The 19,710-nt window shown below is 45.0% G+C and overlaps 1 protein-coding gene across 6 annotated transcripts in view; it reads right to left on the reverse strand.

Annotated features, from left to right (window-relative positions):
- The window catches only part of KYAT1 (kynurenine aminotransferase 1), a 28,380-nt gene extending 8,690 nt beyond the window's left edge, over positions 1-19,690 (reverse strand). The window contains exons 1-2 of one of the 6 annotated variants that reach the window (XM_032478599.1): positions 19,579-19,685; positions 2,193-2,396 (exon numbers count right to left, since the gene is read on the reverse strand). In XM_032478599.1, coding sequence (XP_032334490.1) covers positions 2,193-2,288 — 96 coding nt within the window. In that variant the 5' untranslated portion in view covers positions 2,289-2,396; positions 19,579-19,685. Of the gene's footprint in view, positions 1-2; positions 1,101-2,192; positions 2,397-19,578 lie in introns of those variants that run through there. The other 5 variants (XM_032478600.1, XM_032478603.1, XM_032478601.1 and 2 more) reach the window with 5 other exon arrangements.
- Between the last annotated feature and the right edge of the window lie 20 nt (positions 19,691-19,710).

Below are 19,710 nucleotides of genomic sequence, written 5' to 3' on the forward strand. Positions count from 1 at the left end.
ACCTGCCAGCCCAGGTTCCATGTAACCTGAGACACACCCTGGCTTCAGTCAGGTTAAAGTGTGACCCAGGAGGAGCAGGGGAAGGCTTATGGCGACAGTGACTTCAGCAGCTTCCGTTTATAGAGATCTTGCTAAGCTCTTCCATTTACTTCTCAGAACAAGCTGGCTGGGCCCATTTTATAGACGAGAAAAAGGAGGAGGGAGTGGGGAGAGTGATGTGTTCAAGGTCACACAACAAGTAGACTCAGGCTTGTCTGAGGCAAGGCCTCATTCTGACTCGGGTTTCCGGGACACTTGCTCAATCCTAGGAGGCTCAGGGGCCCCCTCCACCCTCCTCTGCATTCCTTCCAGGCCAGCATCCTCCCCAACCACAGGTATGTAGACACTGGCCAGGCCTGAGAACCTCCAAACTCAGGTCCTAAGCCCGCCTTGGCTGGGTGACACTGCACAGGTGATGTAGCTCTGCCCGGCCTCAGTCTCCCCATGGTGTAACAAGAACATGGGCTTCGTGGTCCCTTGGAGCTTCCTGTGGGTTTGGGTCTCAGATGGCTGGCAGGTGGTGGAGACCCCTGCTGTGGCTAATAGTGAGCCCTTACTGTTCCTCCTGCTCAGTCTCCCACAGCACCCCATCAGAGGGGCCCTGATAATCCCCCTCTAAAGATGAGGACACTGAGGCTCAAAGAGGTTCAGAGACCTGCCCAAGGTTGGAGGAGCTGGATAGGACCCTGGTCAGGGTGGTGGCAATAGCAAGGCTCCTAGCACCTGGCCCTCGCCCTGGAGAAAGACCCGGGGACCGTCTGCATATGGCCCAGGCTTTCCCATCACCTGGGGAGTCCCGCTCATGTGAGTGAGTCACAGAGAGCCCAGCAGGGGGCCTGGCACCTCACAGTGGGTGCTTTGCCAACGGTGGCAGCCCTGACCCTTCACTGAATCCCTGACACCTATCATCAGGCCTGGCACTTGGTACATGTCAAAATAGTTAACAATGAGAGGGTGATCCCTGCCAGGGAAAATCATGTTATCACCAAAATGTCAGTTAGCAGTGATTATCTTTGGTTTGTTAGTTAACAGATATTTTTTTCTTCTCTTCATTACTTACAATTTTCTTATTTTCTAAAATACAAATTTTATTTTTATGATTAAAAAATGTGGGAGAAAAATCACATTTTAGAGGAATATTTATCAGTGTGATATACTGATATCAATAAAGTAGGCTGCAAAATAGTATATATGGACTCATTATGCTTTATAAAAAATATACCCATATATGTATATATACACACACTTTTTTTTCTATAACCTGATGTGAATAGGAAAAAAAGTTTGGAAGGGAACATATCAAAATGTTAACAAAGGTTCTCTCTGAGTGGTGGAATTGTAGGTGATTTAGTTATAGGTGTGCTTTTCTATGTTTCTAAGCTTTTCGTACGTAGATCATACCATATTTGATTGATTCTGATATGCATATTTTTTCACATTGCACTCTCTCTGAATTCAGATGTGTCTTAGAATCTATAGCATTAGTTTAATTGGCAATTTCCCCCTCACTAGTGCATAAAATAACAGCGCATCATATAAGTGATGGTGTTAGGGATTCAATGACATAAGGGATTACTTTTGGGTATACATCATATTAAAAAAAATAATGAAGTGAAGATGAGTCGGGGCAGCGGCAGGGGTGGGAGTAAAGTTGGAGGGAGGGAAGTTTGAGGAGGGTTGGGGTGGGGGAAGGACTAGAGGGGAACAGGAGCACAGAGAGAGAGCAAAAGAGGTGAATGGCGATGAATGAGTTTAGGAAGGAGATAAAAATGGGATCCCAGAAACGTGGGGTGCTCAAAGGAGTGACTTTTAAGTATGTCACACCAGACTTGGGATAAGTAAGGAAACAGTGACTATTCTTGGTCTTATGCATAATGTATTTATTCAGCCAAAGTTTACTGAGCACCTACTGTGTACTGAACACTGGGCTGGGCACAGGGCATGATGGGGAGGCAGCAGCACCAAGAAGACCATTCAGATGCAGAGCTACAAGTTCTAGATTAGAAGCAAGGGCAAGGGAAGGGCCCACACCCAGGCCGCAGTCAGAGAAGGCTTCTTGAAAGAGGAGGCCCGTGCACAGCTTTGAAGCCAGGACCAAGCTAGTTCCCAGGAGCTCTGGGTAATGCAGGCAGCAGAGCATGAAGGGCACTTACAGTCTGGTGCAAGCACCGGGTGAGCGAAGCTCCAGACTTCTTTCCCCAGAGGGGCCCCACCAGATGCAAATAGATGGCCGCTGTATTCCTGAACATGCCTCCCAGAGCCTTGGGGCACTGATGATGTCTCCTCTGAGGGCAGAGGAGAATGCACTGGCCAGAAACTGGCTCCGAGCCCAGGACTTGGGTCCCACACACACAGCTCTAGTAACAACAACAATAAGAGCTAGTATTTACTGGGCAGTCACTGTGTACCGGGCATGGCAACAAGGGTTTTATTGCACAAGTGCACAAGTATCCCTCCATCCTTGAAACCACCCCGTGAGCCCCCCTCCTCCAGCCACCAGAGAGACCCTTTCCAAACATAAGTCACCTCTAATGAAATATGAGCCAGGGGAAGACTATGGCTGGCCCCTAACATCACAGAGTCAACTCTGCACTATGCTCTCACTCTGGAAACACACATACCACTTACAAATTATTCCTGTGCTAAAACCAGATCTAAATCAGATCATGCTTCTGGATTACTAAAATACAAGGGACAGAAGAACACGTTAAATGACACCACAGAGATGCAATCAACAAATTCAGGCTGATGGAAACTCCATAGAACCACTTACCCTGTTTCTTCAATAAAGTGCAAGGGGAAAAAAAGCCTGGAGCATTATAGACAAATGCAGACTTAACACATAAATAAAAAAGCAAATGCCTTGAAAAAGAAGAAAAAAGTTGAAAGATACACTGCACAATTTCAAAGCTCGTTGAAAAGCTAAAGGAACCAAGAAAGTATGGTACAGGCATAAGAATAGACATATAAATCAATGGGATAGAATTGAAAGTCCAGACATAAACTCTAGCTTTTACAGCCAGTTGCTATTTGACAAGGGTGCCAAGAGAATTCAATGAGGAAAGAACAGTCTTTTCAACAAATGGTGCTGGGACAACTGGATGTACACATGCAAAAGAATGAACTTGGGTCCTTACCTCACACTGTAACAAAAATTAACTCAAAGTAGATCGCAGACCTAAATGTAAGACCTAAAACCATAAAACCCCTAGAAGGAAACAGGAGTAAATCTTCATGACCATAAGTTAGAAGATAGTTTCTTATATGCAACACCGAAAGCACAAACAATGAAAGAAAAAGTAGATAAAATGGACTTCATCAAAATTAAAAACTTTTGTGTCTCAAAGGATACCATCAAGAAAGCAAGAAGACAACCCACAGTATGGGAGAAAATATTTGCAAATTGTAAATCTGAGTGTCTCCAAAGAGATCTAAATGGCTAGTCAGCACCTGAGAAGTGCCACATTAAGACACCACTCCACACCCACTGGAATGGCTATAACAAATAAGACAGATAATTACAAGTATTTCGAGGATGGTGAGAAATTGGAACCCTTGTACGTTGCTTCTGGGAATGTGAAATGGTGCAGCTGCTGTGGAAAACAGTCTAGAAGTTTCTCAAAATGTTAAACATAGAGTTACCATGTGACCTAGCAATTCCACTCCTAGGTATATATACCCTATTCATGAAGAAAAAAAAGTCCACACAAAAACTTGTATGTAATATTCATAAGAAGCATGATTACTAATAGTCAAAAAAGTGGAGACAACCTAAATGCCCATCAGCTGAGGGACAATGTGGTAAATCTATATGATTTAACAACGCCACCTGACAGTAAGTGGGAGTGAAGCGCTCACACACTACGACATGGATGAAAACGTGCTAAGCAGTAGGAGCCAGTCACAAAAGACCACAGATTGTATGATTCCATTGACATGAAACAGACAAACCTATAGAGACAGAGGAAGATCCAGGGAGGGTACAGCTTAGTGGTAGAGTGTATGCTTAGCATGCACGAGGTCCTGGGTTCAATCCCCAGTACCTCCATTAAATAAATAGATACGTAGTTAGGTAGGTAGGTAAATAGATAGATAGACAGGCAGACAAACAGACAGACCTAATTCGTTCCCCCACAACCAAAAAAAAAAAAAAAAAAAAAAGAAGTAGAGACAGAGAGCAGATTAGTGATTGCCTTGGGCAGGGAGTGGGGTGGGGTGGGGGGGGTAGGGGTAGCGGTGGGGATGACTGCTAATAGGAACAGGTGTCTTTTTGGCCTAAAGAAAATGTTCTATAATTAGATGGTGATAATGGCTTCACAGTGTGAATATACCAAAAACCACTGACTGGTATACTTTAAGGCTGAATTACACAGCGCATGTGTTATAGTTCAATGAAGCCATTTTTAAAAATTGCCAAGGTTTTAAAAAAAAAAGGCAGTGCCCTGGTGATGGCCATGGGGAAGTGTCTCTGGACTATCAGGAGCCTAACTGACTGAGGGGACAGCTGTGCTCAGAAATTCATCCCTGGTCCTCAAATTCATCCCTGGTCCTCATCCTCAGCACGGAGGCCGTGCGTCCGGGGGCTGCTCCCAGCCAGGGCCAGGAGGTCAGTGAGGGAGGCTGTTGCTGGGAGACAGGTCTCTCTTGAGGACTCCCACTGCCTTTGCTGGAGCTGTCTGAGAACTGCACTGCGTCTGAGACTTTCCCTTCCAGCCTTCCTTCCTTCTTTCCCTCTCTCCTCCAAAGGGTTGGAACACAGCACCAAAAAAAGAAGTGGGCGTTTGGGGGTGAGGGGGGCTGTTCTAGATTAAAAGACTAAAGAGATACAATACACAGATGCCACATGTGACCCATAACTGGATCCTAGACTGGGGGTGACAACAAGGACAATAAAAGTTCCCAAAAGGCATCTGTAGGACAACTGGAGAAATCTGAATATGGCCGGTGTATCAGATAACATGACCGAATCAACTGTCAAGAGTCTTTGGTGTGCTAATGTGGGTGCTCACAAAGGGGATGGCATTCTTAGGAAGTATTTAGGGGTGATGGGTCAGGATGTCTGCAACTTGTTTTCTTTCTTCCCTTAATTGAGGCACTGGGGATGGAACCCAGGACCTTGTGCATGCCAAACACACGCTCTACCACTGAGCTATTATTCCCTCTGCACCCTGCAACTTGCTTTCAAAAGATTCAGTAAAGAAGACAGTCATACTGGGACATTATGCTGTACACCAGAAATGGACACATTGTAACTGACTATATTTCAATTTTTAAAAATGAAATAAAATAAGAAAGAAGACAGTCATAGACAAAACCAGGCAAGGAAGAGAGAAACATTAGCAAAATACGGCAAAGCGTGAACTAGTGGTGAATCTGGGTGGTAAGCACCTGTGTGGCCGCTGTACAGTTCCTTCACCTTTTCTGTATGTCCAACTTTTTCAAAATAAAAAGCTGAGAGGTGAAGGAGGGCTGCATAGCAACCAAGTACAAGGTATGGACCTCGTCTAGGATTCTGATTCGAAGAAACCAACTACCGATGGTGCTGCCCTCACACCCTGGGTCTCTGCTTTAGAGAGGACATAGGACAGGAGCACAGCGGGACACTGAAGTGTGTCTTTTCCAGATTCAGGAAGTGGGTGACGGAATAGATGAAGTAAGATGAGCCATGAATTGAGGTCTGGAGGGTCAGTCCACTCTAGTCGCTAATTTTCTATATATTTGAAATGTTCCCTACCCATGAGGTGAAAGTCAGAGCCACAATGTGGAAGGAGCCTGGGCCTCTGATGGTCAAGGAGCTGTCACTTACCTCTGGACTTAGTTGATGAGAAAGAGAGAGAGAAAGAGTTGGATCTTGTTTAAACTACTGTTACTCCCCCCACCTCCCCATTCAGAGCAAATCAGGCCTAAATGATAAACTCTCAGCCTCAAACCACCAGGAACATAGCTGTGACTGAACAAGTGGCGATGAGGAAAAATGCACACCAGGGAGGTGTGGGGTGTCTCAATTAAGAGGGTCTCAGAACTTATTATAGGATTTGGACTTTGATGGGGTGATTTGCGTGAGGGTCCAAGGAAGCAGGACTTTGCTGGATTGATGCTTTCAGAAGCAGGGTTAATTTTATGGTTGGAGCACTTTTCCAGAGCCTGGTCAGAGAATATGCTAAGGAGACGCTGATGACTGAGTGAAGAATAGATGAGGCAGTGCCCCACCTCTGGGCAGACTGCTAGTTTTCAGGGCTCTGAGATGCTCTTAAAGACCTTGGGGGAAGAGGCTGGTTTGGGAGGGGTTCAGAAGGGACCGGGCTAGAGTGTTGCCCGGTCCAGGCCAGACTTATTCCTTATAAGTAGGTGCAACAGCTGTCTACTTCATGGAACCTTCCAGTGTGGGCAAGCCTGAGCACTTACATACTAAAATATCCATTATTGGTTTATAAATTACTTTCTCTTTATTTCTCTTTTATCATAAAGTTAGAGTGTTGTACTGTTGTGAAATGATGTGACTAGATGGGTTACACTGACCTTCCAGTTTCCAGCCCTGCACGTGAGGAGCTTGTAACTCCGTTCTTACAAGTAAAGAGCTGAACGAAGTGAAAAGCACTGAGACGACAGCAGAGACCAGGCCTGGCGAGAGACGCCCCACAAGCACTGTCTCCATTATCCAGCAAGTATTTCCTGACATGTGCAAGGATGTGTGTTATGCCTTGAATTGTGTCCTCCAAAAGGATATGTTGAAGTCCTAACTTCCAGTACCCATGAATGTGACTTTATTTGAAAATAGGATCTTTGAAGATGTAATCAATTTAAGATGAGGTCATACTGGATTAGAGTGGACCATAATCCAGTATGGCTGGTGTCCTTATAAGAAGAGAAGAGACAGACACAGGGAGAATGCCGTGTGATGACAGAGGCAGAGATTAGAATGATGCAGCCACAAGCCAAGGAACACCAGGGATTGCTGGTGGCACCGAAGCTGAGAGAAAAGCATGGCCCTGGTGACATCTTGATTTTGGACTTCTAGACTCCAGAACTGAGAGAATAAATTTCTGTTGTTTCATGGTGCCTTGTTATGAACGCCCAGGACACTAGATGGCGCTGTGGGCACAGCCCCATGTGTGAGAGTTAGGGAGGGCTCCTTGGAGGACGTGGCCTTCAAGCTGGGTCCCAAAGGAGGGGAAAGGGTGCCAGGCAGCCAGGATGGTGCAAAGACCCTGGAGTGGAAGAGAGCTGGGAGACTCAAGGAGCTGAGGAGTCAATGTGGTCAGAGTTCACCCTCCAATTTCTCAGAACTGAGAGTACTCCCTGGAAACTGGAAGTCTGCCCTGTGATCCCTGTCACTAAGAACCAGAGCTTGGAGCAACAGAGGGTAAGTGTGATTAACATCTGAGGAAGGACATTCTATGGTGTGTCACGTCAGGGGAGGGGGTGTCAGTGTGCTTCCGCTTCCCTCAGTCAAAGGACAAGAGGCCCACGGCCAGGTCTGAGCCCAGTGCTGGTCACAGTAGGCGCCTTGTGTCCACTGAGTGTTCTCGGGAGACTAACCATCCCGCCTGCCCAGGATTGAGGGGTTTCTTGGGATGCAGGACGTTTGGTGCTACAACTGGGACCATCCTGAGCAAACGGGGATGGGTGGTCCCCCAAGATTGGTCGAATGCAGGGTTGGTGGCTCGGTCCTGTGCCTGATGTCCTGCTGACTCCTCCAGATGGACTTGATCCTAGGGGACCATCTCCTGACACTTGGTTCAAAATCTGCAGATGCCTGGTAGGCTGATCCTCTCTCTGACACTGTTGCCATTATCACTCCATGTCTATTAATTTTGTCCTTTCTCCTGAAGTGTCTACACTTCCTCTGGCCCAAATCACACTTTGATCATCTCACTGGATTACAGTGGTAGGAATCATATTAATACAGTCAGCTCTAATTTGCTGAGTATTCACTCTGCACCAGGTGCTGAGATATGGACTATATATACGTCACCGGACCCTTTCAACAGCCCTGGAAAGTAGGTGCTATCCTCACCCCCATTTATGGACAAGGAAATTCATAATAATGAGAAAATAACAACTAACCTTTAACTGGAGCTCCTGCAGGTTGGGGTAGGGTCTGCATCACCTGATGCCCAGCAAACAGCAGAAATTCACATGGGAAAAGATCCTAGCTTGTGGCCCCCTCCTCTTCTCTGCCAGTCTCAGCCCCTCACTCTCACTACCAGCTATCAGGAGAGGTGGTGCCTTGGGGCTGGAGGTGGCCTGGACCACCTGGCTCTACGGAGGGCGAGGAGAGACTGTGTTGGACGAGGATATGTTTAATCAGTCTCGCTGCCTCAGGGCTGTTGTCTGGAAACCAGGATGGGGCTTTCACTGCAGGGGACTGCAAGGGTAGGAGGTGGTGTGTGCGCCCAGGAGAGTCTGTGAGCACGGGAGTTAGCATTACACTGCACCCTCCATGCGGTAGGTCTGTCCCACCAAAGCTTTGGTGCCCACCCAGGACCAGGCCCCAAGCAGACCCCTGGGGGGAGGAGTAGAACACAGGCTTTTGGGTCATGTAGACCTTGGCTACGTAACCCAGGGCAATTTACTTCACCACTCTGAATGTCAGTTTCTCTGTCTATAAAATAAATAAAAATAAGATATTCATGGAAAGCACTGCACTTAGTGCCCGGCACGTAAAAGGTGACTGTAAATGATAGATGTTAATAATAGAGTGCACACTTTATGAATACTCACTGAATTTATATAATACGGCACATGGGGCTAGATGTATGTGAATACACATATGCTCGCTGGCAGGGCTGACTTCCCCACCAGACCTCCTCAGGAGGCTTAGTGTTGAGGACCTGTGATAGTTTGAGGGGCCTATGAAAATGTTTTAATTTTAATTTATTTTAAAATTGGAAAAAAAGATAATATAATAATGAATCCAGCCTAGATGATATGTTTTTATACCAACACAGTTGTAACTTACAATTTTTTTTGATTTTTTTTTTGAGGTTTACTTATTTATCTATTTACTTATTTATTAATGGAGGTACTGGGGTTGAACCCGGGACCTCATGCATGCTAGGCATATACTCTACCATTGAGTTGTACTCTCCCCCTTAATTTTCACTATTTTTCTAATTGAGAGAGAGGCCCACAAAGTAAAAGTGATTAGGGCTCCTGGAAGTCATCCTGTGACCTTGAACGTGGGTAAATCCGTGTGTGGTTGTGACTTCATGTGCAAATAAGCGTATTTGCCCTTGAGCATCCGTACAGGTCTCTGTGTCTGTGAGCACGTGGGTGTTGTGGGGGAAGTTTCTGGGAACTTGAAGGGGAGGGAGAAGCCATTGGAGGTCTAAGCTGAGGGCAGGAAGGGCACTGGTGGCCATGTGGGCTGCCCTCACCAGCAACACTGCCAGGAGTCAAGGCGATGCTCTAGGGAAAGAGGGCTTGTTGTTCCCAAATCCACCAGCAGGGAGCACCCAGAGTCAGCCCTGCCTAGACTTGGAACCCTGGGGATCCGCACATTCACAAATTTGGACACAGGAGGGGAATGCGGCCTCACTTCATAGAGGAGGCCCACAGTGGGGAACATTCTGGTTTCAGGCCCACCTCGAGGCGGGACTGCTGGCTTCCCAGTCCAGAGTTCTCCCACTGACCTTGGCTCACATAGGGGCCTCCACAGGGGCCTCATTCATAAGCACCTGGGTCTCTCACCAGGGACTCGTTCAACTCATTCAGAGATACCTGGAGGCCTCCTGGGTAGCCAGGCCACACTCACCTCCAACTCCCCATCTGCCTCATCCCTCATCTTTCAGGAAGCAGGTCTTCCTTGGCCAACTCCTCTAGAGCCCTGAAGTCTGTCCTAAGGGTAATGACAATGGCTTTTTATTTACTGCATACTTTCTCTGTGCCAGGCAGCCTGCCAAGCACCTTACAGGGTCCACCACTTTTGATCCCAAGAGAAAGGTTCCATCAAGAGGCTAAGTCAAACACGCAAGACCACAGCTAGCATGTGGCAGAGCCAGAATTTGAACTTGGGACTCTGAGTTCAAAGCCTATACTCACTGTCACTGTGGGACAAGGGGAGGCTCTGAGCAGTGACATGATGGCCCCTTGGGCCATTGACTCCTACTTCTAGAAAGAGCCAAAGGAACACAGACCGATGGATGCTCAGAGGGAAATGAGAGAATCTGGTCCAATCACTTACATTTTATGGATGGGGAACCTGATGACCAGAGAGGGGAACTGACTAGCCCAGATTCCAGTGGGACCAGGTCACCTGAGTCACAATCCTGCCTTTTTTCTCATCCTAGAAGGCTGCCTGGGATACTATGAATGTGGCACAGGGGAAGCTGCTCAGTAAACCTTGGTTAAAAAAGTGAACAATTGTCTATCTCTCTGACTAGACTGTGAGCTCCGTTAGAATAAGGACTCTTCTTAGTTCATCTTTTTATTGTCAACACCTGGAGCAGGGTTGGCTGTACAACTTTTCATCGCTTCAGCAAATATTTGTTGAACTTCCATTATGTGCTGTGCCCTAGACTAGCCTCTAGGCACACAAGGCCGAATAGGATACCTTCCTTTCCTTCAAGGTGTGCACATCTAATGAAGAAGACAAACAAGGACCCAGGCCATTCTAATATAGTGTGAGCTTTAATATGCAAAGGATTCTTATGAATCAATAACAAAAGACAAATATCTCAATAGGAAAAAAAAGTGGGCAAGAGATATGAATTCACAAAACAAGAAAACAATCAATAAACTTGAAAAGATGCTGAACCTTGTCATAATTAGAAAAATGCAAACTAAATGAAGCACTATTTTCTGCCTCTCAGGCAGAGAATAAGAAGGTTGAGATTCACCAAATCAGTACTACAGTGCACTAAAAATCATCGGTATGACTTTTGGAGGGCAACTTAATAATAATGACTTATATTACTCTTTGACTTAACACTTCACCTCCTAGAAACTTATCTGACAAGGATATTCATATATACACACAAAGAGGTATACACTTGGATGATTAATGCAGCATTGCATGTGAGAGAAAACTGGAGACTATCCGATGTCCATCATTTGGAGGCTGGTTCAGTTTGTTATGATTTATTCATACAATGGAATGTTGTGCAGCCACCAAAAGGAATGAGATTACCCCTAGCATTCTGACATCAAAAGATACTCCATTTAGGTTTTATGAAAAATGCATGTTGGTTTCAAAACTTACTACAAAGTTATAGTAATCAAAACAGTATGGCACTGGCATAAAGACAGATATACAGACAGACCAACAGAACAGAATTGAGAGCCCAGAAATAAACTGAAACATCTATGGCCAATTGATTTTTGACAAGAGTGCCAAGACCATTCAATGAGGGGGGAATAATCCCTTTAACAAATGGTGCTAGGACAACTGGACAGCCCCCTACAGAAGAATGAAGCTGTGCCTCTATCTCACTCCATTTACAAAAATTAACTCAAAGTGAATCAATGACCTTGATCACATTCTTGCCAATGTCCTTTGATGCACAGAAGTTTTAAATTTTTATAAAGTCCAAACACAGAATTACCTTATGACCCAGCAATTTCACTCCTAGATATATACCAGAAAGAAATAAAAACATATGTCCACACAGAAACTTGTACATGAATGTTAATAGCAGCATTATTTGTAATAGTCAAAAGGTTGAAACAACCTAAATGTCCTTCAGCAGATGAATGGGTAAATTGTGATAAATTTATACAATGGAATATTATTTAGGCATAAAAAGGAACAACAGACATACTGATACATGGTACAACTTGGATGAATCTCAAAACATTATCCTAAGTGAAAGAAGCCAAACACAAAAGGTCACATATTGTATGATTATTTTCATAGGATATACCAAGAACAGGCAAATCCATAGAGCCAGAAAGCGGATTAGTAGTTAGCAGGGCATGGGAGGGAGAAATGTGGAGTGATTATTTAATGGGTATGGGGTATCTTGGGGGGGTAATGAAAACATTTTGAAACTAGAGGGAGCTGGTGGTTGCACAACATTGTGAATACACTAAATGCCATGGATATGCACACTTTAAATGGTTAACTGTAGGTTATGTGCATTTCACCTCATTTAAAAAAAAACATGGTAATAAAAAAAGGCAGGTTGAAGACAATATACTCCATTTACACTTTAAATGATACAGATAGATACCCCTGTGGTGATACAGACATCCACATATACTACATCCACATATACATCCACAGTCCTCGCTCCCCACTGCAGTGTGGGACAGTGAAAATGACCATGCAAGCTGAAATCTTGCAAAGAGAACTTAATAATTAACAGGAACAATTAGGATTGTTCTGTGACCTTTAAAAGTTGTTGTCAAAGCATTAAAAACTCTTTATGGTCTGTTATAAATGTATAAAGAAATGAAAAAGTAATACAATTAAGAATAAATTTAGTATTTGTTAAATCACTAGTGTAATTTAAACTAGAAACATTGAGAATTAAAGTGTTTTCTTTCTTTTATAAAAACGTACTGAGGATGATCCAGCTACCCCACTCTGGGTATGTATTCAAAGGAAGCGAAATCACTATCTCAGAAAGGTACCTGCACCCCCATGTTCACTGCAGCATTATTCGTGATAGCCAGTGTTTGGAAACAAACTAAGTGTCCATTGATGGATAAATGGCTAGAGAAAATGTGGTATTTCTGTATACACACTGGAATATAATTCAGTCTTTAAAAAGAAGGAAAGCCTGCCACTTGTGACAACATGGAAACTGAAGTACATTATGCTAAGTGAAATAAGTCAGACAGAAAAAAAGTCAAACGCTGCATGGTATCATTTGTATGTGGAATCTGAAAAAAGAAAAAGAAAGAAAAAAGCTGAACTCAAAGAAGCAGAGAGTGGAATGGTGGTTGCCAGGGGCTGGAGGGGTGGGGGAAATGAGGAGAGGTTGATAAAAGGGTATGAACTTTCCGTTATAAGATGAATGATTCAGAGGCTCTAATGCATAGCCTGGTGACTAGAGAAGATGCTGCTGTATTGTATAATTGCTGCGAGATTAGATCCTCTCCCTATAAGAAGAGTCATTATGTGAGGTAATGGATGTGTCAATCAACTTGACTGTGGGAATCCTTTCACAGTGTATACATATAGCAAATCATCATGTTGTACACTTTAAATATATTACTATTTTATATGTCAGTTATACCTCAATAAATCTGGGGGGAAATTTTCAAGAGTAGTTGGAACACCACTTGCCTTCTGCTGGTTGTGCAACTCAGGATACAGAACGAGCACCTTTTCCATGCATTGGTGAATTATCACACCCCTTTCCAAGTTTAGATCAACTTTAAAAACATTTTATCCTTTGTATTTTCAATGACATGGAATAGATCTGGGAGTTCCTCTGTGCTTTCTTTTAAAATTCAACAAATATTTATTGAATCCTTACAATGTACAAAGCAAGAAGTCTAAATTTTGGGGAGTTCCTTTGATGCGATGTTTCTGCTGGCATTACTTCCTCGGGACATGTTCATCCTTTTCGCAGAACCACTTTTGTTATTTATATGTTGACAAACATGCCCTCGCTGCTTCCCTGGCTGCATACCTAGAGTTTCTGGAACAGCGACTAGCTGTGGTGTCAGCATTCCCACGGCGAGCTACTTCTTTCATCACCCCAATTATGTTCCATTCGGGCTCACTTTCAGGGTCATCACTGCACTTCTGTGCCGCACTTTCGTGCTTGTTGGCCAGTTCCCTCTTGTGCTTATACACGTTTGTAAAATGTCACAAGGGTTTATCATCGGGAGACAGGAGGCAACACATCTACAGGCTTTGCTCTCTGTGTAGGAACCGAAAAACTTGCATGGTGACCAATCAGTGGGAGGCTTTGAAAGAAGTGATGTAATTGGTCACTGACCGTTATGTACACCTGTCATTTCCACAGTGATTTGTGGACGGAGGAGCAAGTAGCAAACCCATACTTTACTCATAGTTACAGTTGCAATTACTCATAGTTAACATGGCAACTGAAATTTGAACCATGTTACTGAGGGACTGGTGTTATTTAACCAGACTGTGGTGTCTGAAATTCGTTCAAAGCAAGGACTGCTTATGTACTGTATATGTTTGTGTGTAAATTATTAACAGTGACTTTCCCTGGTATTGGATTGGGATCTTATAAACTTCTACAGTTTAATTTTTAAAAAAGGCTGTGAAGTGGAATCAAACCTTGATCTGAAGCCATTTACTAGCTGTGTGACCTCTGGCAAATTACTAAACCTCTCTGAGAATCATTTCTGAAATGAGAATGATAGTCCCCGCCTCAGAGGCTTGTAGTGAGAAGTCAATGAGATAACACACAAAAACCACTTAGCGTGGTGCTAGGCAAGTGTTCCACAAATGTCATCATTACTACTGTTGTTACTAAAATTTAGTCTTGAGAAGTGCTGCAATGCAGGCAGCTCTCGGGAGGCCAACCTCACCTGGAGAGGGGAGCAGAAACGCACCAGGTGACCTTTAGGACAGCCACCCAGGCATCTAAGATCTCAGGCTCCCTTGCTGCTAGGGGAAGGGCTAGTGGCCAGTGCTCAATGCCCTCCCCCAGTACACGCCTCCATCGGTCTGGGCAGCTATTGGCTACCTTCTTGGCCAGAAGGCACCATGACTAGTGAATAGCAGGCGGATGACCCTTAGGGACATGCCTCAGCGACCAATACTCTGGCAGCTGATGTCAGCTATACCTCCCACCGGACACTGCCTACACTGATACTGGATAAAGTCCAAAGCCTCCCCAGCCTGGCCTTTGGGGCTGGCCTGAATCTGGACTCTGCAGCTTCCATGTTCCTTCCTCTTCTGAATAGACAAATCTTTGCTTCTGAATAGACATCGCCCACCTTTGCTCAAGCTGTGCCCTGCCTGGCATGCCCTCTAATCCGATCCCCCTGGCAGGGCTGAGCCCCAGCTCTGCCTCCTCTCTAAAGCCTCCTGTGTCAGCCTGGGCCCTCCTCTGAGCTCAGAGCACAGCTATGCACCTGATACCTGGGCTAAACTCTCATCTTCACAACAGCCTACTAGGAAGTCATTATTGTCCGTTTTTTGCTCAAGAGGAGAATGAACAAAAACTCACTCAGCTGAGAGAGCTTGAGCTGTTTCCAATGTCCAGACTCTTCCCTGCAAAATCCTCCTTTCAGAGGTGGGTGCTGCTACCTCTATCAGCCCCCCTGCCCACAGGAGACTATCAGCCCTTGGGGCAGGACACTTGCTTCATCCAGCTTCCACCTGTATGGCAGCTTGCAGGGACAGGCAAGGTGATTTTGCCTTTTCAGCTTGGCCCCACATCAGCTAAGCCAATTCTGTGTAATAAGGACATTAGATTTTAGTGCTTCTCCATAGTGGCACAATTTGGGTTGAGTCAGTTCTTTACTGGGCAGATCTACATGGTGCCGAGATGAATGTTTAGCATCTCTGGGCTCAAAATGTCAGGAGCCCCCCTCCCCCGGCCCAGTTACTGAGAAAAAGAGAAACCGCGGTACCTCTGGAGAAGGGGCCTGGGGAGAGGGTACCATTCCTAGGCAAAACCAGTCTGTTACACAAACAACCACAGAAGATGAAAGCCTGGGTTTGGAACTTGGACTTGGATAAAATAATCCCAGCTACAGGACCCTGATGCCATATGAGGCTCAGCTTCCTCATCTATGCAGTGCGGACAATGATAATGCAATCACCCTCAGAAAGCATTTAGCACAGGTCCTGGCCCACTTATCATGTCAATGGCAATAAGCTCTTAACAACATTTAAGCCTATAAGGCTTTCCAGAAAAATTAGTTAACTGAGCAGGAAAACAGAATCTCTTGCAGATAATAAATCCTGATTTTTGTTTGTTTGTTTCACATCTAAAACCACAGAGTCCCTAGAAGACAAGTGTCTGGTGAAAACTTGTCATGCCAATAGTTCTGCCCCAAAGGAGGTGACAACCTGCTTGAGGAGCTCTAACAAGTATACTGACTTAGACACAGTTCCCCTTGGCTTTGCAATAGGCAAAGAAGAGAGAAAAATTGGCAAAGAAATGGCTTCTGGAGCCCAGATTGTAGGTTCCCAGGCCAGAAAGGTTGGTGGGTGAGGACCCTGAGTAAGATAAACAGCAGGGAGCCCACTCCTTTTTCCTGCTGGCACGGATCCAGATCCAAAATCAAAATCTCACCCTTTAGGGCAGTTTTACACATGGAAGAAAAAAAATATATGTATATATATCTAGTGCCTGGCAAGAAAATTAGAGAGTCATAACCATTTTATAGATGGAAAAATTAAGTCTCAGAGTGGGGAAATGACTTACCCAAAGTCAAAGTTCTAGAAAAGCAAAGAAGGACCCCAGCTGTGAATCCAAAGCTGTACCACTGTCCAAGAACGAGGAAGTGAGATGCATGTTGGGAAATTTTTTGGAGAGCTTGCAGTGTCATCTGGGGGTGGGATGTGGCCCCACGTCTGTTAGGGCAGGAGTGACAATGATTCCTCTCTTGCTGCAGCTGGAGTGACTGTGGCCTGCTGGCTACAGAACGGGGGGGGGGGGGTTGGTCACGCCCAGCTAGATGTCCCAGCAGAAGGGCAACCTGATAACCTCGGCGAGTGCAGTGGCCAAGAAGACCAGAGGAGCATTCCAGCACTGACACCTTTGTTCACACGGGTGTCAGCAAGTTGGCTGCCACTCTGGGGGCCAAATGAATTGTCGGGGGGCAGGCAGGGAGCATCAGTGTGGAGGACTTCCTCACTGCTAACTGTCCTAGGCTCCTTTGTTGCCTCTACCTGGATTATAAAATGAGGGGGTTCTACCTTTTGGAGATGCAGAAGGTTGAGTGTGGAGTAGAGGGTGGGAAGTCACGGATATTGTCCAGAGGAGGTATCTTCTAGGAGGGAAGAGCGATTCAGGCAGAAGTCAGATTGATCATTTCTAACCTGCATAGTCTCTGATCCTCTGTTTTCTTCAGGTATGAGCAAGTCTCTGCTCGAGTCTCCAGCTTCATCATGTCTCCTCCCAGATATCTTATTTTTCTATCACAGATGAAAAGTTACCTCCTTTGAGAAGCCCTCCCTGACTCCACCCAGGCTGAACTAGGTACCACCTCCTCTGTGCTCCCAGGGCCTCAACCTCCACCCACCATAGCGCTTATCACAGATGCTGACGTGGCTTGTCTGTTGCCCTCATCAGACTCTAAGGACAGGAACTGTGTGTCTGTCCTTTTCTCCACCAGATCCTCAGCCTCTGGCAGCTCCACTAGCACACAAAGAATTAGTGCTGATGATTCCAGGAGGCTGAGGGAGAGGTCTGGGAGCCCAACAACCTCTCTCAGGAAGTGGGGGAGAGAGCCCTGTGGGAACCCCCTTTGGGTAACTTTTAATTTTTTAAAAAATTAAAACTTTTTTAATTTTTAAAAAATTGAAGTATAGTTGATTTATAATGTTATGTTAGCTTCTGGTGTACCACACAGTTATACATACATTTTTTGTTTTTCACATTCTTCTTCATTATAGGTTATTACAAGATATAGAATGTAGTTCCCCATGCTATACATTAGGACCTTGTTGTTTACCTGTTTTATATATAGTAGTCTGTATCTGCCAAGCTCAAACTCCTAATTTATCCCTGCCCCTTTTTTCCCCTTGATAACTATAAATTTGTTTTCATTTTCATATTTTTTTCACCATAAGCTACTAAAAGATATCGAATATAGTTCCCTGCGCTATACAGTATAAACTTGTTTATCTATTTTATATATACCAGTCAGCATCTACAAATCTTGAACTCCCAATTTATCCCTTCCCACCTACTTCCCCCCAGGTAACCATAAGTTTGTTTTCTATGTCTGTGAGTCTCTTTCTATTTTGTAAATAAGTTCATTTGTATCATTTTAAAAAAGATTCCACATATAAGAGATATACGATATTTGTCTTTCTCTGTCTGACTTTACTTAGTATGATAATCTCTAGGTCCACTTATGTTGCTGCATATGGCATTACTTCATTCTTTTTTATGGCTGAGTAGTATTCCATTGTATAAATATACCACATCTTTATCCACTTATCTATCGATGAACATTTAGGTTGCTTCCACGTCTTGGCTATCATAAATAGTGCTGCTGTGAACATTGGGGTGCAGTGTACCTTTTTGAATTAGATTTTTCTCCAGATATATGCCCAGCAGTGGGATTGCTGGATAATACAGTGAGTATATTTTTAATTTTTTAAGGAATCTCTATACTGTTTTCCATAGTGGCTGCACCAAATTACATTTCCACCAACAGTGTAGGAGGGTTCTCTTTTCTCCACACTCTCTCCAGCATTTATTGTTTGTGAATCTTTTAATGATGGCCATTCTGACTGATGTGAGGTGATACCTCATTGTAGTTTTAATTTTCATTTCTCTGATAATTACGTGATACTGAGAATCTTTTCATGTGCCTATTGGCCATCTGGATGTCTTTGGAGAAATGTCTATTGAGGTCTTCTGTTGAGCAACTTTCTTCTCTGTACTTCACTTACTGATCTGTAAAATGGGGTTGATCTGTGTGTAAAGCACAAAGTAGGACAGGTGGAAGCAGTGTCAGCCACTGTAGTTAGTTTTTTTTTAGTGTAAAATCCTCCAGGGCTCAAATTCCAGTTTTTCCACTTCCTGGCTATGAGATATTACTAAGGCCCCTAATCTTTGAGCCTGTTTCCTCTTCTAATAATGGGGAAATACAAAACCTCCCAGAAGGAGAGAGCGCTGAATCCTAACCACTAGATCACCAGGGAAGAACTCCCAGAAGGAGAGCTGAAACCAGGTACTGGTCAGCACTGGTTAAATGGGAGCCAGTGATTACCTTCATCATCCCGTTTTATTTTTAACCAACCTGTGCACGTGGTAGTAAATTTTTCCCCCTTGTCTGGGTACCCAGGACCCCAGTTCTGTCCCAGGTCACCACAGTTAACAACTTTTTATGCATCCTACCAGGCGGCTGGTGCACACACCCGCCCACCACCACTCCCAACACGTTTTCACAAAAAACGGTAGCACCAATCTGCGCTGTTCCTTTTGCCCCTTCCCTTTACCATCTAAAGTATCTTTGAAGTTGGCCCACATTAGCGCATATTGAACTTTTTTTTCCAGTGGCTGCAGAGTATTCCACTATATGAATTTTTTTTTTATGTGGGTTATTTTTTAACTTGGTTGCCGTTACTATTATCAGTCTGGGAACTTCCAGGACGCGGGATACATAGAGCTGTAGAGGTGGAGTCCGGCACCCGGTTCCAGCCCTGGCCCTGCCCAGAATTCGCCCAGCTGGCTCAGGCTCCCTCTTCCCCACCGGTACCATCGCGGGGTTGGGGGTGGGGGTGGCGGATTGGGGTGCGACCAGCCTGGCGGGTCCAGTGTCCGAGCGCGGGTCAGCGAGAAGCTCGTGCAACGGTTCCCAGCTAGGTCAACCTTTCGGCGAAGCCACTTCGCTATACCAGCAGCACCAAACGCAGGGACGAGAGTGGCACAATCGAGCTCGGAACCGGTTACAGGCCCTCCCTCCTCAGTAACTCACCTCGGGGCAGCAACGCTCAGCTTACCACCTACTCACCCCCGCCTCGGCTGTTTCAGCCTCTGTCTCGAAGACCTCAAGGTTGTAGCTGTCCCTGCTCCTTTAAGGGGGCCGAGCCCGGGCTCCGCTACTTCC

The sequence above is a fragment of the Camelus ferus genome, chromosome 4, assembly GCF_009834535.1.
Source record: "Camelus ferus isolate YT-003-E chromosome 4, BCGSAC_Cfer_1.0, whole genome shotgun sequence".
Classification (NCBI taxonomy): Eukaryota; Metazoa; Chordata; class Mammalia; order Artiodactyla; family Camelidae; genus Camelus; species Camelus ferus.